The sequence below is a fragment of the Chiloscyllium punctatum genome, chromosome 44 (genome assembly GCF_047496795.1).
Source record: "Chiloscyllium punctatum isolate Juve2018m chromosome 44, sChiPun1.3, whole genome shotgun sequence".
In the NCBI taxonomy this organism is placed as follows: Eukaryota; Metazoa; Chordata; class Chondrichthyes; order Orectolobiformes; family Hemiscylliidae; genus Chiloscyllium; species Chiloscyllium punctatum.
Genome location: NC_092782.1, coordinates 60554129 through 60577829, shown reverse-complemented (window position 1 = coordinate 60577829; position 23701 = coordinate 60554129). Strand labels below are relative to the sequence as shown.

At 39.4% G+C, this 23701-nt stretch overlaps 1 protein-coding gene across 2 annotated transcripts in view; it reads right to left on the bottom strand.

Moving 5' to 3' along the window:
• The window catches only part of mcm10 (minichromosome maintenance 10 replication initiation factor), a 54638-nt gene that overhangs the window by 15842 nt on the left and 15095 nt on the right, over positions 1-23701 (bottom strand). For both annotated transcript variants that reach the window (XR_011955326.1, XM_072563041.1), the window contains exons 8-17: positions 21578-21745; positions 21293-21409; positions 17013-17209; positions 14040-14137; positions 12843-12959; positions 12494-12620; positions 11746-11974; positions 10290-10434; positions 3984-4102; positions 733-846 (exon numbers count right to left, since the gene is read on the bottom strand). Coding sequence is in view for 1 of the 2 variants with exons in the window: in XM_072563041.1 (XP_072419142.1) it covers positions 733-846; positions 3984-4102; positions 10290-10434; positions 11746-11974; positions 12494-12620; positions 12843-12959; positions 14040-14137; positions 17013-17209; positions 21293-21409; positions 21578-21745 (1431 nt within the window). In the remaining variant the exon portion in view is untranslated. The remainder of the gene's footprint in view (positions 1-732; positions 847-3983; positions 4103-10289; positions 10435-11745; positions 11975-12493; positions 12621-12842; positions 12960-14039; positions 14138-17012; positions 17210-21292; positions 21410-21577; positions 21746-23701) is intronic.

Sequence of the window (23701 nt, the reverse complement as noted above, 5' to 3'; positions counted from 1 at the left end):
AGAAAACAGGTGAAGATAATCGAGCTTAAAGAAACATTCATCTGAATCATATAATTCCTACACTGTGGAAACAGGCCATTTGGCCCAACAAGTCCACACCGACTCTCCAAAGAGTATCCCAGTCAGATCCATTCCCTTACCCTATTACTTTACATTTCCCAAGATTAATGCAACTAACCTACACATTCCTGAACACTATGGGCAATTTAGCATGACCATTTCACCTAACCTGCACATCTTTGAACTGCGGAAGGAAACTGGAGCACCCTGAGGAAACCCACGCAGACACAGGAAGACATAGTCACCCTAGGCTGGAATCAAACCCGGGTCCCTGGCACCATAAGGTAGCAGTGCTAAACACTGAGCCAATGTGCCGCTCGATTTTCATCTATTTTATATGCCATCTACTTTAATCTTTCTATACTCTATTCTTTGGATAGTGTTTCATAAATCTTAGGTTGCAATGCTAGTGGTTGTAAAGCAGATTAGTGGAGTAGATGTGTCTCTTATTCAGGCAAGTCATTAACCCAAACAATTGGTGCATTATAGAAAACATGACTGTTGGAAAGTTACATCAAAATGTGTTGTTTATCAACAATATAAGACCACAGCCTCTCAAATTTATTATACTATTGAAACATTTAATTTGAAGCACAGGATACAATTGAGTTCTTTGACGCTGACCAGAGAATGGTCACATACATTCTTCATTGGTCTCTTAATTTCACTCACCGTTTTACAGCTTACCACTCTGCACTTCAATTCAAGGATGTTTCTCATCTTTTCTTCCATTTGCTCTTTTTTCAATAGCGGCTCAAAGTATTGCTCTTGAAGCTCGGCTTCTACCTATTGAAACATACAACAATTCTCAATCCTTATACCAAATTACAGTTCACATTTCTGTTAAGCTATACATGTTCAAGTAAAATCACTGAATAGCCAAATTGTAATACAAACACTAATAAATATGTTCCATAAAACTATAGCTTATTTGACGGTGTATTTAAATGAGCCAGTGCAGGACTGACTACAATTATTTTATTTATTCATGGGTTGTGGGCTATGTCATCATTCATTGCCCATCACCAATTGTCCACAGGGCAATGAAGAGTCAACCATATTGCTCTGAATCTGGAATTACCTAATAAAGATGGCAGATTTCCTTTCCTAAATGCAATTAATGAACCAAATGGAATTGTGACAACAATTGACAATGGTCACCAGTAGACTGGCTTTATTTAAACTCCATGTTTGTGTGGAATTCAATTTCACCATCTGCAATCGTAAGATTTGAACCCATGTCCTCAAAGCATTAGCCTGGGTGATAGTGACACCATACCACTGCCTCCCCAGGAGGAAGCCCAGGAAATTAAAAGGATTTAATCACCTACTATTGCTTTGATATCTTAAAATTTAACCTACAGAAAAAAAACTTTCATTTACAGTGTTTTTCATGGTCACAGGATATAAAAAATACTTCATAGTCAGTAAACCTTTGAAATGATGAACTATTGTAACCTAGGGGATACATGGTAGCCATTTTGTGCACCAGGTACTGTAAAAAGCAATAAGGTTATATGTGATGGTTGGTTTTGTTGGTTTTGTTGAGGACTAAATGTTTGCCAGGGCACCAGAAGAAACCCCTGCTTTTCTCTAAATAGTGTAAAGGGATCTTTTACAATCACCTCAAAGAGTGGTTAGTTGGGAGCTAGTTTAATGCTCCATCCAAAAGGTGGTGACCAAGTAGCAATGGATCAGTGCTAGCTCCATTGAATTGGTAGCCTGTTGCCTTGGAATAAGGAAGTTGTGGGCTCAAGTCATGGGATTCAGATTGAGTGTGCCAATGGGATATAAAACTGGCTTAATGGCCGGAGATAGAATGATGGTGGAGGTTTTTTTTTGGGACTGGAGGCCTTTGACCAGTGCGTTCCACAGGAATCAATGTAGGGTCCACTTTCCTTTGTCATTTATACAAATGATTTTGATGAGAATATAGGAAGCATCGTTAGCATGTTTGCAGATAACACCAAGATTGGTGGTATAGTAGACACTGAAGGAGGCTAATATTTATAGAGATCTTGATCAATTGGGTTAATGGGCTGAACAGTGGCAGATGAAGTTTCATTTAGATAAATGGGAAGGTATTGCATTTGGTAAAACAAACAGGGGCAGGACATATACAATTAAAAGTAGGGTTCTGGGTAGTGTTTTAGAACAGAGATCCTTGGGATTCAGGTACATAATTCTTTGAAGTTTGCATCACAAACAGATAAGATGGTTAAGAAGGCATTTATCACACGCCTTCATTGCTCACATCTTTCAGTTTCAGAGTTAGTAACATTAGGTTGAGGGTGTATACGACATTGGTGAGGCCGCTTCTGGAGTACTGTGTCCAGTTCTGGTCTCCCTGTTATAGGATGGATATTATTAAGCTGGAGAGGATTCAAAAGAAGTTACCAGGATATTGCCAGGAATGGAGGGTTTGAGTTATAAGGAGAGCCTGGATAGACTGGAAATTTTGTCCACTGGAGTGTAGGAGGTTGAGTAGTGCCATTCTAGAGGTTTATATAATCATAAGGAATATAGATACGGTGTATGGCAATGTCTTTTCCCCAGCGCGGAGGAGTTCAAGACTAGGGGGCATATTTTAAGGTGGAAGGAGAAAGATTTTAAAAAGACATGAGGGGCAATTTATTTACAAAGAAAGCAGTTTGCGTGTGGATTGAACTTCCAGAGGAAGTGGTGGATGGGTGTACAGTTACAATATTTAAAAGACATTTGGATAAGTACATGAATAAGAACTGTTTGGAGGTATATGGACCAAGCGCAGACAGATGGGAATAGATTAGATTGAGATTATGGTTAGACCGAAGGGTTTGTTTCTATGCTGTATGAATCTAAGTCCCATTGCAGACCTTGAGCAATGAATCTTGGCTGACACTCCCATGGTGTAATGGGATAATGCTGCACTGTCAAGGAGAAGACTCAAGTTAGAGACCAGCAATCACCACAGCAAAACAGTGCCTATTGGGTGATGTGTTCCAACCTCATAGTAACGTAAAATGACTTGAAACCAAATCTTGTGACTCATGAGAATGCAGGCCCCATTAAATGAGCAGCATTGGCATTAGAATAATATAAAACACAGCAACATTATATGGGGGCTTACTGAATGTCCAAGGAAAACAAAACTAATTTTAAGTCTGATATGTCTCTTGTGAAGAAGGGTCATATTGGATTTCAAACATTAATTCTGCTTCTCTTCACAGATTTTGCCAGACCTTTAAGTTTTTCCAGCATTTTACATTTCTATTTCACATCTCCCATATTTCCAGTATTTGTTTTTATTTTGCTGAACATCTGTTAATCAGGAAAACAGAAATTCTTTCAACCCCAAAGACGTTACTTGCTTTTCAATCCATGCATTCCGGTTTTCTGTCACAAAAAGTCCAAAAGATATCTTTATTGTGCTAAGTGCCACAATCTTTTAAAGTTTATGAACATCTTTTGGGCAGAATTACAACTGAACTTTTCATGACCCTTCACTTAAATGTGTATGAAAATGTCTGCAACTAACAAATGATAAGGTTCTTAAAATACGTCGTCCATATTTCCTTTCTATAGGACTGATCTGAACTTTTAGTTTCAGAGATAGAAGTACAACAACGTTGATTGGCAGAAATTGGTGTACACATTGGCAAAAGAAACAGGACAAAAAGAAATTGCTCAATGTGCACATTTTATAGCCTGCAAAACGTCTGAGTTTGGTGGTGTTTCTGTGCCAGATTATAAATGTCTTGTTGCAAAAGCAAACATGATTAGGTTCCCTGTCTCTTTAGCGTGGAACACAGACTGCCATTATATGATTAGCTAGTGGAGTTTTAACAGGAAAAACATGACCTGAACATAAACCACAACTGGCCTCATTCCATAATATACAGTGCTGCAGTTAGACAGGAGAGACACAGACAGACTGGTCGCACCTCTTGTACTGCGCCAACATGTCTCGATCGTGCATTCAGTATTTTCTGAAACTCTTCTGAGTCCAGGTACTCCAGCTGTTCATGGCGCTTCTTTAAAGTTGGTTCATCATTTCCCTCACCTGTAGAAAGAGAGTTTTGAAGATGTTTGGATACTAAGAAGCCTCACATAAAGATGCATAAAGAGATTAATAATTTCTGTTTTAAAATGTAAGATTTACTTACCTCATTTATGAAGATTTACATTATATGACCAGTACATACTAAATAGCTAATTAAACCTCTAAAAGTTTCTGTGATGCAAGGCTGCTGGGAACAATTTATCAGAGGCATGAACAATTTTGATTTCTCTTTAAATAAATACCTTCATTCCAATGTATTTTATGAATCTATGATGATGTCTGTCACTACACACACAAGCTTCGGCAAGTGGCAAGCAACATTTATGACAAGAGCCAACTAATGACTATCTCCAGCATGAAAAAATCTAACCAACTCATCTTCATATGCAATGGCATCACTATCACTGAATGCCCCATCATCAGATCCTGTTGGCTTACCCTTGTCCAGAGATTGAACTGGATTATATTCAGCGAAATATTGTGGCTGAAACAGCAAGCCAGAGGTTACAATATTTGCAACAAATCATCACCTGACTCCCTACAGCCTGCCCATCACTGACAAGGTACAAGTAGGGAATGAAATACTGTCCACTTGCCTCATGAGTTCAGCTCCAATAACAATAAAGGAGCTTAACACTATCCAAGACAAAACAGCCAACTAGACTGGCATTCCCTCCATCACTAACTCACTGTGGTAGCAGTGATGTACTGCATCAACCTGTCCAAATTCCTCAACAGCACCTTCCAAACACGTGGCCTCAAAGCGCTAGAGCAAGGGCAGCAGATAAATAGGAAACCCATAACCTGCCATTTTTCTTGCAAGCCACACATCATTCTAACATAAACCACATCAAGATTCCTTCATTGTCACTAAATTATAAGCTTGGAACACCAATACTGTGGGGTGCACTGATACTATATGGAGAGGGTAACAGAATGGGCAAGAATATTCATATTGTATTCCATTTAGCATAAATGTGAAGTTATTTGCTTTGGTGGAAAAAAAACAAAGGCACAACATTTCTTAGACAGAGAGAGTTTGGAAAGTGCTGTCATCCTGGACTTGGTGTCCTTGTTTATACATCACTAAATGCTAGCATATAGATGTTGCAAGTACTTATGATGTGGAGGTGCCAGTGTTGTACTGGGGTGTACAAGGTCAGAAAGTTAGGTGATACCAGTTTATAGTTCAATAGGTTTATTTGAAATCACAAGCTTTCGGAGCATTGCAACATTCCAAAAATAAATACTTAGGAAAGCATATGGTACATTGGCCTTCACTGCAAGGTGATTTGAGTATAAAAGTAAAGAAATAGAATTAGAAATAGAGTTCAGCGTGAAGATGTCTTAGTGCAATTGTATAGGCCCTTGATGAGACCAGATCTGGATTGCTGTATACTGTTTTGATATCATTTTCCAAAGAAGCATATACTTGCCCTAAAAGGAGAACAATGGAGGTTCACCAAATTAATCCTTGGGATGGCCAGAATGTCTTCTGAGGAGGATACTGAAACAACTGTGCTTGTAATCTCTACCAGTTTGAAGTATGAGAGGTGATTGCATTGAAAATTATAAAATTCTTACGGAGTGTAACTGGGTGGATGTGGATAGCATGTTTCCCCCAGCTGATGACTCTAGAAGCAGGAGACATAATTTCTAAAAAAGAGGCAAGAATTTTAAGACTGAGATGGGGATGAATTTCTTAACTTAGCGGGTGGTGAATCTTTTAAATTCTCTACTGTAGAGATTCAAGCATTCAGCACATTCAAGATGGAGATTGCTAGATTTCACAAGACTAATGGTATCAAGGGACATGGAGGTGGTGCAGCAAAGTGGAATTGAGTTAGACTACCGACCATGATCTAAGTAATTGATATAACAGATGCAAAAAGCTAAATGGTCCACTCTTGTTCCTATACGACGGTTCAAGAAAGCAGCTCACCATCGATTTCTCCAGGCCCTTTAGGAATGAGCAGTAAATGCTGGCCTAGCCAGCAAGCTCATGTCCAAGGTCAAATTTTTAAAAAAGCCTTGTAAATATCCTGTGCTGCTTTAAAGCACACAGTTAGGAATACTTTGCTTGCATCTCTCAGCATATGTCAGTTCTTTCATGGGTCAGTAGAAGTTTATAGAGGTTTCTCGTGACATGACTGACTTTACTTCCTGATATCTCATATGCCCTGAAAATCCACACATTCGTTTTGAACTACCTCCCCACCAGTGCCTACACCCCCAAGGGCTGATTTGTTGAGGCAGTGATATACACGGCCGATTTGCACTGCAATCATAATTTGGAGTTCAATTAAATGCATTTTAGCAAATTTCTGCAAATAAACAGGGAAGCCACATGGCACAGTGAGTAGCTTTTCTGCATCTGAGCAAGATGCTTTGGGTTCATGATGCACACTAAGTCTATTGGCCACATAAGGTGCGTTTGTAACCAGGCCAGACAGGTTGATGTTCATCCTGCAAATGTTTCCACATGCCCAATGGCTGGAGGTGAAAACAGGAGTTTCCTGGTCAGTCATTCCACACAATGTAACAGCAAACCACAGGAGTCTATGGAGTAACCATCAGAAACGAGGAACAGGAGAAAAGACAGATGTAAAGATAAACAGCTCGGGGACATACTTCCAACGCAAAACATTGCAATTTGAAGCACGGTACTACACCAATCAAAACAGCTCAGCGCACAAAAAGAATCTGAACTATTTGAGTTACAGAAAACAGAATATTCAATTTCCATGAATATCTTAAAAATATAATTTCCATCACTTGTTAAGAAGCTTCTTAGAGCATAATGAGCAGTTCAATAAGAAGATTCAGATAAAATGGGTGAATATCAACAAACAACTGAGATAGCAGTGAAAGCATAAATGTACATGAGCATTCAGGCATGAAATTAACTCCTGCCCAGAAGCAAATATTATTTATTTATTTTAGCATTGCTTTCACCAATACAGCAGATGTTAGAATACACACTTCTTGCTTGGAACAGAAATATTTTGTAATCTTCCAATGTAGCTACATACAGTGCAAATAAAAACTGGGCGTGGAGTGGGGGAAAAGTCAAATGTCGAGCCCCAGCAGGACATTACTTCATTATTTGGTGAGTACCACTATTCTTTTAGGAAAATTGGTAGACAGCAGGCATTGTGACTAGTTACTTTTAGAAACACTTCAGTTTTGCCAAACTTAGTTTCATAGTGATTGCAACACAATAAATAAATTCTGTCATCTCTATAATTAGCGTGATTCATAATACCTCAGATGATGCCAATGGTTATTGTGAACATTCTGAAACACTGGAATTAAAAGAAGATTGACTTGGGAAATGGAAACATTCAATTACCCATGAGTAGAGTGAACCCTTGAGCAATATTTACTTTAGTGGTTTCTTCCATCAGCAAGAGTACGGCATGTTGATGTGGCTCCGTACTTGAGGTTAGCAACATTATACATGCGGCACGCCGCTACGGCTTCTCACAAAACTGATGTGGTATGGACATGGCCAAGAAAAACAAGATTAACTTTTTTTTCCACTTTCTCTCGACTCCCCCAAACACTAAATACTTTGAAAACAAATTAGTATTTCTTCTTCTTTCTGTTATTGTGATATCGATATTATTCTGCTATTGGACGGCATTCAATAAATAATCCCGACTTTGCTCGGAATTACACCACAGATGGTGCTAGAAACTACATATATTCACACATGACCCTTTCTTTGTCGTATTTGTCTATTACTGCAGTTTTTTCAATGAGGAAAGGGTTATAGGGATGGTCAATCTCTACTGCATACTCCATATCAATAACCTAACAAATCAGTGTCTAACTACATGGTCTGAGCTTAATCAGCAAACTAAAATTGACAGTTAACAGTCCCCATTGCATCTCCATGCCAACCAATCAGAACCCCATTCTCATGCTGTATACATTTTTGTTCCCTTTCCAAATTTGGTTTCTTGTATTTCAATCTTGACCAATGCAAGCTGAAGAACTTTGACTTCATAACTCTTTCAAACAACGTATAGGTTTTGTACTGCCAAATTATCATTTCTATTATCTTTTTGTAATTCAACATTTATCACTTTCCAACACATTTTAGGGCTGCACACTGTACCATGATATTTGGATGCAGATACATAGTATGTAAAAATACAAATCTGGTTTTCTATTTTGATGTTTTGTCCAAAGCTAGAAGCAAAGCATGTAGATTCAGTTCTATTTGGATAGTGGCTAGATTTTTGGTATTTATATACTGACTAAAAAGGTACCTAGTCTAGACAATGTTTCTCAAGTTATGAATGCAAAGTGCATTAGTTTAGAATGCAAATTTGCCATGGGCAGAATCATAAAAGTACTATTAATAGGTTTATACTGTAATCCCTATCTCTGTAATCTACCTCAGCCCCACTATACTTGTTTCTCTTTTAAATGCTCCTTAAAACCTATATATTGGCCTGCCTGACTCAATATTGTCTTATCATACCTTGCTTTATAACACTTCCAGGGACATAATGTTATGGAAGTGTTATATAAAGTATATTGCATTGTTCTTGTTGGAACAATGAGGGCAGTGATTACAGCAATGCAATGGTAACATTCCAACTTTTCTGTTCCTGAACAACATACAAAATCTACAATGTAGCCTGAGATGACTCTCACGATTGAATTACTTTGATTTGATGGTCAGGATTAGGACCGATTGAAAGGAATGTGGATTTGGTAGGTAGCAGTCAGTACAATTAAGGGTGAAGAAAAGTGATTTGACAAGAATGTAAGGCAGTGCTGAGAAAATTTCTTATAATGACAGGAATTATGAGGAAACAATTTATTGCAGTTTTGAGCTAGTTTTCCCCCTCAGTGGCATTTTAATTTACTTTGGAATCTCAGTGTTTGCTTTCTCACACAGGCTATTAAATACTTGATTGTCTAATAGTAGCCCATTTATCTGGTAATTTTGGACCACTATTACTTTTAACAATTCTTCCCCATTGCATTTGGCGCCACATTTACTGGTATGAAGTATGGCTTAAAATCTCAAATGGCTGTTGTTTACCAACTTTCAACTAAAAAGTGATAATATGGATGTAGCAAGAAATAGAGATCGATACTGGATTGGGAAACAAAGTTTATTCAAAAATGAACAGGTTAAATTGAAAATACATTTCAAGGGAAGGGGGTCAATATTTTCTTCTGATTTACCATAGCAAAATATGCAATGTAAGCTAACTAGACTACATTTATTATCACAGATTCTTCATGTACTGAGATGATCTTCTGCCTCTGCTAAGACGAAGAAAGACCTTTCAGCAAGAAGTTAAATTCAAGACAAATTGATGACTTTAGGATCGGAATATGAATTGAAGACAAAACTCACAGTTAAAGTCAGCAAGCTTGTGATTTAATCTGAGTTGTTAACTACTTAAATCAATCTTATCTTCTCCATGTCAAACGCCAATATAAAATTAGTTTAGAATCATACAACATTGCAGGGGGCTATTCTTAAAACTCTTTATTCTTTCACAGAGCATGGACATGGTTGGCAAGGTCAGTATTTGTTGTTCATCCCTAATGAACAATGAAATCAATGGCATGCTACATTCATCGACATTGCTGTGGCCCTGGAGTCATATGTAGCCAGTAGGTTGCCTTCCCTAAAGGATATTAGTGAACCAGGTGGGTTTGTATGACCATCGATGATGTTATGCTCACTATTACTAACACTAGCTTTATATTCCAGATTTATTGTTTGGATTTAAATTCCACCACCTACTATTGTAAAATTCAAATCTGTGCCTGTAGAGTGACATTAGGATTATATTACCATCTCCCTTTTGAGGTCCATTTCTTTTCTGTCAGCTTTTTTTGAACAGAAACACCATCAGTCCCACTCTTTCTCCATAGCTGTGTGAATGTTTTTTCTTTAAAAATGCATTTACTTCCCATGATAAGCTCAGTTCCATCAATAACATCTGGCAAGTTCAAGTATGTTTTCTACTAAAAAAATGGTTGGCTTAAAAAAAATAACTGAAATACTAGAGTGAAAATATTAAATGCTAGAAAACCCATCAGGAGCTGGCAGAGCAAAAGAACTTTGTTATATTCTTCATTTTGACAATTCTGAAAAGAAATCAAAGGATAATGGACAACAAACTCTGGACGTCTCTCAGCGACAACTCACCAGGTATGGAAGAAAGATTTTTCTCTATACGCTCCAATATCCTTGCAGGCATCTCTTCTGTGTTGGGCAGTTTCCTCTTCACACAGTTGGGGTCCTCCTTTGTTAGAATTTCACCTTTTTTACGTAGTTTAACAATAGCTGCCATCTAGAAAACGTAACAAAGCGGAATCTAGTGATATTTGTTGTTTGTCATAGTGACTAGAATGCAAATTGAAAGTTCAATCAAAGACTTGTATCTAACTGTTTTGCATTGACAGGTCAGTAAGCAGCCTGGCAGATGTAAGATGAGAAAAGAATCAGGCATGGGGAGGGTGAGTTAATTTTTTTCCCATTTTAGTTGGAAGCTATATGTTATGGGGCATGGAGAAAATAGTAGCTACTTGCACTAGGAGCTAATGATTTACAATCAAAAGTACACTCATTACTTTAACCTAGGGACCTGCCTTCAATTTTTAATCCCTTCCTGAAGGGATCAATTTGTCTTGGATATAAGTTGTGCTAAAATAGCATTCTTCATTAGTACTCGTTGTGGAGTCAGAACAACATCACAGTTAATCCCAATCCTTGTGCACACTCTATCCAAAATGAATTCTTAGATAACTATCAACAGCAGGTTTCTTGGCTGTTGTTTCCATCCAGGAGCTTTGTGGGCTGTGATCAACTAATTTAAATTACACTGAACAGGGATAAAACTGGGGCCCACCATTAATACATTTCAGTTCCAAATAACTAAGTATTTCATTTGGGGAACCTCCAAAATTCACATATTTTATTCGGACTAACATTACTGAAATTAAGGGAAAGTTTCAAGATCAAGAAATGTTGGATAGGGAAATAAAGGTAGGCAAATGAGAGGAAAAAGAGAGATTATGTGCCTTATAAGTTAGATTTCCAGTAAACCAGCCATGCATTCATGATGACATGATTTGGAGATGCCGGTGTTGGACTGGGGTGTACAAAGTTAAAAATCACACAACACCAGGTTATAGTCCAACAGGTTTAATTGGAAGCACACTAGCTTTCGGAGCGTCACTCCGAAAGCTAGTGTGCTTCCAATTAAACCTGTTAGACTATAACCTGGTGTTGTGTGATTTTTAACTTCATGATGACGTCAGCGCAAAAGAGTATGCAATCTAGATAACATCAAAGAAAAAGCCCCCACACAAACAGTAGATGAAGGTTCTGACTCTAATTTCTACTGTCAGAGAAAAATATTTTTAAACTGCATTCATGCCATGTTTGATATTGGAAATGCTCAGAATTTAAAAAACAGTGTACGAATTAGTCATGCTATTTCCTAAATTGAAAGAAGATGTCAGATAACCAATCATTTAAAATAAATACATATTTTCAAAATACACTATGGCAACAATTTTCAGCAACAAGGTCTGATTTCTGATGCATGACAACAGTGAGAGTAATCCACTTCCAAGTGCACATAAGCAGTAGAATTTACCTTTTTAGAATCTGCAGTGGGGCTCAGTTTTGGTGCTGAAGGTGGTGGTATATCAAAAAATAGGATATCCTCCCCTTCAGCAAAGCCCCTGCCTAGTTTGGGTGTCTGTGGTGATGCTGTCAATTTCTGCTTCCTGGGAAATTCTGCTCCAACTTTGGGTGATGAGAGAGACAACAATCCTCCAGGCTCAGATATATGACTGGTACTTTCATTTGTGCTCTGCATAAACCTACACAAAGAAGTTCTGTTAGGATTGTAAGTTTTGTTATCATAATAAAACTTAGTTATAGTCCTGATGGCTAGTTGAGGAAGGAAGAATCCAAAGCCAGTCATTACTACTAGGACAGATTTATTCACAAAGTGAAACATTACACATATATATTTTCTGACGCCATTCAACCCTTGAATCAATAAATATCATTACGTGCAAAGGTAAGAATCCAATCAATGCCCTTCCCCTGTATGTACTTCACTTTGAATGATAAAATTAACTAACTGTGTTTGGCACACTGTGATATTTGTTAAGTAATGGAGTAATCTATAACAGCCACTCAAAATAACTGAAGAATTTTCTATCTAAAATCACCACACTGCTGTAACTCATTATTACATCCCAACATTTTTCAATATACCAAAATTTTTATCATAAATTTTGATTTTCATTTAATACGTTCAGAAGACAAAGCTAGCCAACATATAAATGTATAATTTATATTGCTCAGGCCAACCACTGACCTATCAACATCACCTTTTTTGTAATTCTTCTGTTTTCTTCTTACGTGATTCTAACAGTTTTCGTTTTTGCTGCTTTAATAGCTCAGAAGCAGATATTGACAGGATGGGAGGTCCTGACTGCGCATTGTTAACTGGTCCACCTGAAAAATCAAGTAACAATGAATGATAACTTGCCCAATAGGTTATATGATTGTTTAAAGTTTGTCAACTGTCTTCTTGAACTGCTGTGTTGCATCTGGTGTAAGTACAACTACAATGTTGACAGGCATGGGATTGGGGGGGGGGGGGGAAAGGGAAGTTGATGGCTGAGCTTTTCAGACAAGAAAGTTTTGTTAAAGGAAGAATAAATATGGCAAGCTGACCTTTCATAGGCACCTTGCTTAAGTGTTTCTTTAAGTTAAGGGCTCCAACTGTAGGCATTTCCATTAAATCCTTAAAATCTTCTGAGCAGCCTGACACGACTTTCCCATTTGCAAGTGCTGGAATTCCACAGAAAATTTATTAGTGACAATTCAGATATATCATTTACACTTTAAAACATCAAAATAACACTGAACATTAAAGTGTTTTATTAGACTTTGAAAACAAAACAATTTCCCCAAACTCCTGCATACTTCCCAAATTCAGTTTTTAAGTGTCTAATTCTCTCAGCTCTCTCCTGACAGCCTTGTCTGGATTTGGAACATTCAGTTCACTTGCTCAAAAAATTGCACTCTCAGTCTTGCTCCTGGTTTAATTCATTATTTTGATGTAAGTAATTCAACATTGATTAAGTTTGGATATCTTTGGCTATGATGGGTGCTAAGTGTCATTGGAACAAGGTTCTTGCAAAAGCATAATTTCTTCCTTCTGCCAAAGATCTTCCCTAATAGATTTACTTGCAAACAGAAATTGTGGATACTTTTATGGAACAACTAGACATGATATGATACAGGTATGATTCACAATACAAGCTACAATCAATGCATACATACTGCATTTTAAAAAAAATTGTCATCTTCTGCAAACAGGACGTTTTCTGGCTAGAGAGGTTATTGATGAAAATAAGAACTGTTTATTCACAGATGTCGGTGTTATTGGCAAGGTTGAGTTATCGTCCCAATTTGCAGACAGCAAATTCCCATCAACAGAAATGAGATGATGACTAGTGATGTCTATTGAGGGATAAATATTTGGTCAGGACTGAGGCAGAACTCCCCTGCTCTTCATCAAAGTAGTGCTGTGGATCTGTAGCACCTACCTGAAGAGGGAGGCAAGGCTTTTATTAAACGTCACAGCTGAAAAACAGCACCTTATTTGCTCTGAAAATGGTTAGTGGACCTTCTCCCTGAACTGTTGCATTCTTTGTATTGATTATAATGTTCATATCATAGAGTTCAGACACAGTTCTTCCAGAAGTTACTCAAAAGGGGATTATCCCCTCTTGGAGAGTAAACGTATTGCAGCTTATTTTTGCTCTCTATTTCTGGAAAGCATACATTAAGTTCCCTTCTTGCAAGCGTGCTATGCCCTCTGTAGTACTACATCATACCACAAAAAGCAATTCTATCTCATATTACCGATCTTTCTCTTAGTTTCTCTGACAATATCATCTGCTCCTTTCACTACCATGTGTGTCAGGGTTGTCTGAACACTTTTCTTAGGACCTGCTGCTCTTCTGCAAAAACAAAAAAAAAAGTTAACTGTAAAAAACTTGAAAGTAAAACAAACATACACTTGTGACCTTAAAAAGCATTTAACAGTGCACTCTGTCAACTACAGATTTGCTTTTACTTCCCCTTTGGGGTATGGACAGGTCAAATTAAAAAGATGCTGAATATGGCTTCAACTGCATTTATTATTAAAAATTTAATGCAACGCTAATGCTATTAAATACCATTTGGACCTTAAGGGTATGGATTAAAGAAGCTAGAGGATCTCAAATTGTAGTTCCTGCAAACATTTAGGTAGCTGCTGACAGTTAGACAGAAGCATTCAGGACATCACAATTTGCCTCAAAGTGCTTTGGTTGCAAAGAGTTTGCAGAACTTGATCATATTTGGTGACACTTTGTGGACAGCATCCATGCTGATATTCAGTGAAATTACAATGCTAAATGGCCTAACAGCCATCATCAAGGGAGACATAAGAAAGCTGCTGTCTGCTCTGACACCTGTGTTATCGTCTTCAGCTCAGAAAAGGAAATAAAACCTATTGGCTTGCTGAAAGGATTGCATTCAACCCAAATTAATTTAGTTACTTGAGATTGTAGAGTTAGAGGACACACATTTAACACGTATAGGTATAACACAGATAAAGATAATTGACATTTTTTCCCCTAAGTTGCAATCCTCTGAAAGATCAATATAAATAAATAATGACTCTGGATCTGGATGTAGAGTTGCTCACTAAGCTGGAAGACTCTGGAATGACTCTGGATAGCTTATAGTACTTTTAGCTACAAACAATAACCTGTCAAGTTACTAACAATTATGAGGACTTTAAGCGTCTAATGGGGAGTTGCAATCATTTAGAACGTGAGAAACGGGGATTTTGTGGTACACTGTAACGTCCTTGCGTCTGAGCTAGGAGGTCAGGGTTCAAGGCACAACTGCTCCAGAGGTGTGTAATAATATTTTTTAACAGGTTGATTGGAAAGCATTAGGATGTGGGACGGGAATTACCAAATTGTTCCTGAGGGGCCTGCCACAATGCCTTACATATATGTAGTACCTTTAACAAAACAAGGCACGACATTAGAGCATTATCAAACAGAATTTGACATCAAATACATCACAAGACATTGCAGGCCTTTTACATTTTTTTTTTAGGTGGGGTTGTGATGCTTGGATAGTTTAGAAGGATAGAAATCGTACAACTTGTTGTGTAGCACCTTGATGGGCCAGACTTTATGGTCTTTTCTCACTCTTTTTTCATGTTCTTGTTCTCCCTACAGCGAACTCAAAACATTGCTGCACATACATCAGCTAAATCAACTTGATTGTACGATTTTAAAAATTAATTTACAGCATGTGGTTATCGTTGACAAGGCCAAATTGTATTGTCCATCCTTCGCCCAGTTCATGCAGCATATTTGTTTTAATTCATTCAAGAGATTTGGGTGTCAACGGCTGGACCAGAGTTTACTGTCCATCCTAATTGCCCTCGAGAAAATTGTGGTGAGCTGCATTCAACTGTAATAGTCCATTTGGGGTAGGTACCCCCACAATAGTGCGCAGGGGGGAGTTCGAGGATTGGATGGGGAATAGTTTGTAGCACAATTTGCAAAGTGGTGGTGTTCCCATTTATCTGCTTCCTGATCTGCTTGTCCTTCACGATTGTAGTGGTCATGTAATGAGAAGGTGCTGTTTAAGGAGCCTTCGTGAACTTTGACAGTTCATCTTCTTGATGGGACATGCTGCTGCTCTGCATTGGAGGTGGAAAGAGCCAATGAAGCAGGCTGCTTTGTCCTGGATGGTGTTAAGCCTCAAACAACAGGAATACGATGGCCTAACGGTATTATCGCTCAACTATTTCTTACAGAAATTCAGCTAATGTTCTGGAGACTTGGGTTCAAATCCTGCCATGGCAGATGGTGGGATTTGAATTCAATAAAGAATCTGGAATTAGGAATGTAATGATGACCATGAAATCATTGTCAATTGTCAGAAAAAAAATCTGGTTCACTAATGTCCTTTAGGGAAGGAAATCTGCCATCCTTACCTGGTCTGGCCTATATGTGGCTCCAGACCCACAGCAATGTAAATGCCTCTTAACTGCCCTCTGGGTAATTAGAGATGGACAATAAACGCTGGCCCAGCCAGAGGAACCCATGTCCCATAAGTGAATCAAAAAAAAAGCTCAAGTTTTGTTGAAGCTGCACTCACCCAGGTAAGTGGGCGGTATTCCATCATGATTTTTGCATAGCATATGATGGACAAGCTTCAGGGAGTCGGGACTTCAGTTATTGGCTGCAGGATTCCTAGTCTCTGATGTACAACTGGAGTATTGATACGGCTGGTCCAGTTCACTTTTGGGTCAGGGGTAACTTCCAAGATGTTGATAGTGGAGGATTCAGTGAGGGTCATATCATTGAATGCCAAGGTATGATAGATGCTGTCTGTTGGAGATGGTCATTGCCAAGCACTTGTGTGGTGTGAATGTTACTTACAACTTGTCAGACCATAACCTGGATGTTGTCCAGGTCTTGCTGCATTTGGACACAGACTGCTTCAGCACCTGAGGAGTTGTAAATGATGCTAAACATTGTATAAAAATCAGCAAACATCCCTACTTCTGATCTTATGTCGGTAAAGGAAGGTCATTGATGAAGTGGCTGAAGTTGGTTTGGCCTCGAAAACTATTCTGAGGACCTCCTGTCAAGCTGTCATGGACATCCAACAGATATCTATCAAATACAATTATCTAATTCTGTGCCAGGCATGAGTCCAACCAGCAGAGATCCACATTTTAATTCATCCAGCGAAATAAATCATTGTTCAAACAAATATTTAATGTAGAAATCAACTGTGCTGTGAGAAGTAGTTTCTTACACTGAGGCTGCATATGATGCTGATGTAACTCCTCCATAGTGGAAACCCTGTTGGCACAGCCTCTCTTTCAGACTGCCACCCTTGCCATGCATTTTGTTAGGAGCACGGCCAGAGAAGCTGGATTGCAAGTCGGCTCGCTTTGCACTAAGCTTCTTGTACTGGGCTTTGACATGGTACTCACAGTATTCACAGTCCATCTGAAAAACAAAGGTGGTACATAAAAAGTTAGTGTAAGAAGACAAAGTTTAGGTTAAGACTATTTCAATACTAGCTAAAGACATAACTAAAGAAGCAGGGGTGAAAACCTTCATCTAGGAATGGGAACTAATCATTTACTTTAATCGCCTCATTCAAAGTTTGCTTCAATAATCAATAAAATATGATTGTTAATATTAAAAATTTGACATTAGACAAAGTCTAAAATAGTCTCTCACTTTTCTTATTAGAAACAATAATCATTCCACTCATGTCTTACTTATTATATCTTTTTTCCAGCAAAAGTAAATCCAATCCCACCACATAGTAGGTCTGACTTTCACAGGTACCTTGTCTACAACCTTCCTCCCCCTCCCCCAAAATAAAATGCGATCCTCCTTACTCCCAATTCCTCCACCTCTGCCATATCTGTTCCCTGGAGGAGCAATTTCACTTCTGGACATTCCAGATGGCCTCCTATTTCAAGGACCACAACTTCCCCTCCCACGTGGTCAACAATGCCCTCCAGTGCATCTCCTCCATTTACTGCACCTCTGCCCTTGAACCCTACCCATCCAACCACAAGGATAGAACCCCTCTCCCGTCCTCACCAGATATAGTGCATTATCCTCTTCCATTTCCACCATCTACAATCAGACCCCACTACCAAAGACATATATACCTCCCTATTGCTATTGGCATCCCGCAAAGACCATTTCCTCGGTGACTCCATCATTAGGTCCACACCTCTCACCAACCCACACTCCACACCCAGCACCTTCCCTTGCCTCTGCAGGAGGCACAAAACCTGCGCCCCTCCCCCTTCACCTTTATCCAAAGCCCCAAAGGATCTTTTTACATCTGGCGGAGAATTCTTTTACATCCACACACCTCATCAAGAAGATAGGACATCAACTTGCAGTGTTTCAGAGAACATCTCTGGGACACACGCACCAAACAATGCCACTGCTCTGTGGCCGACTACCTCAAATCCCCCAAGGATATGCAAGTCTTAGGCCTCCTCCACCGCCAAATCCAAGCAATCTGACAACTGGAGGAAGATCACCTTATCTTCCACCTTGGGACCCTTCAATCACATTATCAACATCAACTTCAGCATTTTCCAAATCTCCCCTCACCCCCCCCACCTCATCACAGATCCAAACCTTCAACTCGGCACTATTCTCTTGACCTGTCCACCTTCCTTCTCACCTATCTGCTCCACCTTCCCCACCAACCTATCAGTATTACCTCCCACCTGCATCCACCTATCATCTTGCCAGCTACCTTCACCCCCAGCCCCACCCCCCTATTTATCTCTCAGCCCCTTCCCCCTCCACATTCCTGATGGAGGACTTATGCCCAAAATGTTGACTCTCCTGCTCCTCGGATGCTGCCTGACTTGCTGTGCTTTCTCAGTGCCACACTTTTCGACTCTAGGTCTGATAAAACCAATTTAAACTGAGAACCAAGAATAAAGAATCAAAATCTCTTCAGCTCCAATAATTCATTTGTCACAGCCTGCTTTAATTAAAGGGCTTGAATTTATTTAGCATCTTTCATCATCTCAGGATTTTCTGCAGCAAATGAAAGTCGATTGCTTGTTGTAAAGTAGGAAATGTGGCAGCCAATTTGCACAAAGACAGTTTTCCCCAGTAGCAATGTAGTGATTCCAGATCATTTGTTTTTGTGATTTTGACTGCGAGATAAACATTGTCCAGAACTGGGGAGAATTCCTCTGCTTCTCTTTGAAGTTAGTATCATGGGCTTATTTACATCTGAACAATAGAGAAGACAGGCCTCAGTCTAATGATGCAGTACTCCTCTGGTACTACACTAGAATGCCACGTACAGATTTGTGTGCTTAGGTCATGGAGCATGGCTTGAATCCACAAGCTTCCAACTTGGAAGCAAAAGTATTCCAAAGGTATTTCATTAAAAAGTACACAATTGTTTTCCAAATGTAAGTATCAAGATATACACCCATGATGGGCCACACAACACTACTATATGATTATATGATCTGCAACAGTACACTGGAACACAGATACGAGAAAATTAATGACAAAGATAAAGTTCGACGAAATGGTTTTTATTTCAGATCTAATAAGTCAGTCTTAAATCTAACATATTCGATTTGTTTACTGTTATATGGCTTGCTCCTCTCCATTTCAAATGTCCTCTGGCCCTCAACACACTGAAATGTCTGTGTCATCTAAATCTGCTCTCTTGCGCAACCCCCATTTTAACTGCTTCACCAATGGCAGTGCCTTCAGTTGCCTAGCCCCCAAGCTCAGCAATTGTCTGCACGATCTTCCCTGCTCTCACCCTACCTTGCTTTCACCCTTTAGGACCTTCTTTAGAATGTCTTTCGGCAAGCTTTTGGTCTTCTGACTCAAATGGCTTCTGACCCATCTATGTCATGCAGTCATATTTTGTTTTAGAATTGCTGTCAAGCATCTTAGGAAGGTGCATATCATTAAAGGTGCTGCAGAATACAAGGCATTGTTATTCAGTGTAGGTGTTGTGGGGTCAGATAGCTCAGTTAGCTGGATGGCTAACTTGCAATGCAAAAAGTCATTCCAACAGCACAGATTCAATTCCTGTACCAGCTGAGGTCACCATAAAAGGTATCTCCTTCTCAACGTTTCCCTTTTCATGAGGCATGGTGACTCTCAGGTTAAACCACCACTAGTTGTCTTTCTCAGAATAGTCCCATGGTCTAGTATGACTATGGCGACTTTGCATGTACATAATGCATAACTGATCAAAATAAAAGCAAATTACTGCGGATAGTGGAATCTGAAACCAAAAGAGAAAATGCTGGAAAATCTCAGCAGGTCTGGCAGCATCTGTAAGGAGAGAAAAGAGCTGACGTTTTGAGTCTCACTGACCCTTTGTCAAAGCTAGAAATAGGGAGGTATGTGGGTGGCACGGTGGTACAGTGGTTAGCACTGCTGCCTCACAGCGCCAGAGACCCGGGTTCAATTCCCGCCTCAGGCGACTGACTGTGTGGAGTTTGCACATTCTCCCCGTGTCTGCGTGGGTTTCCTCCGGGTGCTCCGGTTTCCTCCCACAGTCCAAAAATGTGCAGGTCAGGTGAATTGGCCATCCTAAATTGCCCGTAGTGTTGGTAATGGGTAGATGTAAGGGTATGGGTGGGTTGCGCTTCGGCGGGGCGGTGTGGACTTGTTGGGCCGAAGGGCCTGTTTCCACACTGTAAGTAATCTAATCTAATCTAATCTAATCTTCTCTTTTGGATGCATAACTGATCGGTTAACTAAGTAACTGACTGGAAAAGAAACATAGGGAATGAGACATTATGAAAACTTAACATCATGTCTTTGAGAAAATAACATTGCAATTCTAAGCAATCCAATTTCTGATCAACTCCTTTTGTGACTTTGCTAATTTACTAATCTATTGCCTGGACTGAGTTTTGATACACTGAAATCTCAAAGCTTTTCATTTTCAAAATTGTGAATGGAGCAGTGGACTAACTAGAATGGTTATTCTGCTTCCACACAAATACATATTTACAAGTTCTCAAACATGTAACTCCAGTTAAAACTAAAAGTTGAAGAAGATTATCTGCGTTCTCATCCTTAGTTTTGAAGGATAATAATCATCTTGCCTCTTAAATGTGGGCTGGCAATTATGAGACTCGTCAAAACACACCATAGCATCAACAATTTCCACTACAGCCCAGACTGTCACATAAAGCACAACCTTTACCTATCTGGTTTATTACAATAAAAACAGAATGAGTAACACGTCATTTGAATATTGCAAGCATCTTCCTCCCATTACTGGAGGCATTTTCCTGGATTACAAAAGTGAAAATAAAACTCAAGTCCCACTGATGAATATATCTGACGATGGAGACCACTTGGTCCCTTCAAATTGTCAAACAAAGAGTTTTCTTATTTTATCTCAACTCCAGGCTAAACAAACACTCTTCAAGACAAAACTTTAATTTGAATAAAGATATTTTGATATACAGACCAGAAGAAGTATTCCAACTGAAAACGGTATGTATGTAACTGATTGATCAGCCAATTGTAATTTACCAAAGTCAGACTCACCAAGTTTATTATTTGGGTACAGAGATCTCCATTCTTCTTTCTAGCTCGGCAGGTTCCCATGTCCAAGGCTTCACCCATGATTAGAATCTTCTGTGGGTGATCGACAGATAGACAAACCTGGATCAAAAAATCAGGGACAGGTGAAGCCCGAAATTTACTGGAAAGGCATAAATTACTCCATGACTGATACTCCTTATGGCATGACTAAACATCAAGTGATACTGAAAAGGCAGAATTGTCTAATGCTTTAAATTTGTCTTCTTGAGAAACATTCTATTCACTCACCTCATCTGATCCATCCCTGGATTTCATAGGATTGGCATTCAGTAGACCAATAACAGTCCCTTTCTCTGTTTTCCAATGCTCTTTGTGGACATTCCCGAAGAGGAAGAGACATAAATTCAGGTTGCTGGAACGCAGATCGCTTAAGTGCCAGATACTGAATGTTTTACCCTGAAACAACAAATAGATTACCTCAACATTATTGCAAAAATGCAACTTCAGGCGTATGGAAGCTAGTTACAAATAAACTCACACACCCAAAAATCATACATTGGTGGTAACTTAAATACAGATGGTTCCTGATTTATGAACATCTGACTTCAAACACTCCTACTTATGAAAAGATCCCATTCTGGGGTACTTTAATATTCATATTAAAGATCTGATGTGAATGTTTCTCATACTTACAAATTGCAATTGTATATTGTCCTGTACTGTGTCCTGACTTCCATACAAATAGTTGCAAGCGTACTCAAGTACAGAACATAGAACACAGTACAGGCCCTTCAGCCCTCGATGTTCGTCCGAACTGTGGAATCAATCTGAAGCCCATCTAACCTGTACTATTCCATTCTCGTCCATATTCTTATCCAATGACAATTTAAATGCCCTTAAAGTTGGCGAGTCTACTAATGTTGCAGGCAGGCAGTGCATTCCACGCCCCTACTATTCAGAGTATAGAAACTACCTCTGACATCTGTCTGATATTTATCACCCTTCAATTTAAAGCTATGTCCCCTCGTGCTAACCATCGCCATCCGAGGAAAAAGGCTCTCACTGTCCAACCTATCTAACCCTCTGGTTATCTTGTATGTTTTAATTAAATTGCCTCTCAACTTTCTTCTCTCCAATGAAAACAGCCTCAAGTCCCTCAGCCTTTCCTCATAAGACCTTTCCTCCATACCAGGCAACATTCAAGTAAATCTCCTCTAAACCCTTTCCAAAGCTTCCACATCCTTTCTATAATATTGTGACCAGAACTGTACGCAATACTCCAAATGTGGCCGCACCAGAGTTTTGTACAGCTGCAGCATGATCTCATGGTTCGGAAACTCAATCCCTCTACCTATAAAAGCTAACACACCGTATGTCTTCTTAACAACCCTTTCAAGCTGGGTGGAAACTTTCAAGGATCTATGTACATGGACACAGAGATCTCTCTGCTCACCGAGAATCTTACCCTGTCACTCTCGCTCCTATCGAGGATCATCTTTGCTGTCCTATCCTCTACATCTCTGGAACTACTTGGAGGCCTATAGAAAATTCCCAACAGGATAACCTCTCCTTTCCGGTTTCTAACCTCAACCCATACTACTTCAGTAGACAAGTCGTCAAATGTCCTTTCTGCAATCATAATACTGTCCTTGACTAACAGGGCCACACAACCCGCTCTTTTTCCATTTTCTCTGTTCTTACTGAAACAACTAAATCCTGGAACCTGCAATAACCACTCCTGTCCCTGCTCTACCCATGTCTCCAAAATGGCCACAGCATCAAAACCCTAGGTACCAATCCATGCTGCAAGTTCACCCACCTTATTCCAGATGCGCCAGGTGTTGAAGTAGACACACTTCAAACAAACCTCTTACCTGCCGGTGCCTTCTTGCTATCTTGAAATCTTAGTTCTGACTTCTCTACCATCATCCTCCCATATACTCGAAATACAATTTTGGTTCCCATCCCCCTGCTGAATTTGTTTAAATCCACCTGAAGAGCATTAGCAAATTTCTCCTTCAGGAAATTGGTATCCCTCTGGTTCAGGTGAAGACCGGCCTGTTTGTAAAGGTCTCACCTACCCTGGAAAGAGCTCCAATTATCCAGGAATCCAAAACCCTCCTTCCTGCACCATCCCTGTAGCCACATATTCAACCCCTCTCCATATTCCTTGCCTCACTAGCACGTGGCATGGGCAACAAAGCAGATGTAACAACTCTGTTTGTTCTAGCTCTACGCTTCCACCCTAGCTCCCTGAATCTCTGCTTTAAACCCTCATCTCTCTTCCTACCTATGTCGCTTGTTCATATCTAGGGACTGCCTGTACTGACCTATTACTTCAGGAATTGGTGTATGGTTCAGTGTTAAATACATCTGTACAGCGTCAATTCAGTTCCTCGTGAGCATCAGTGC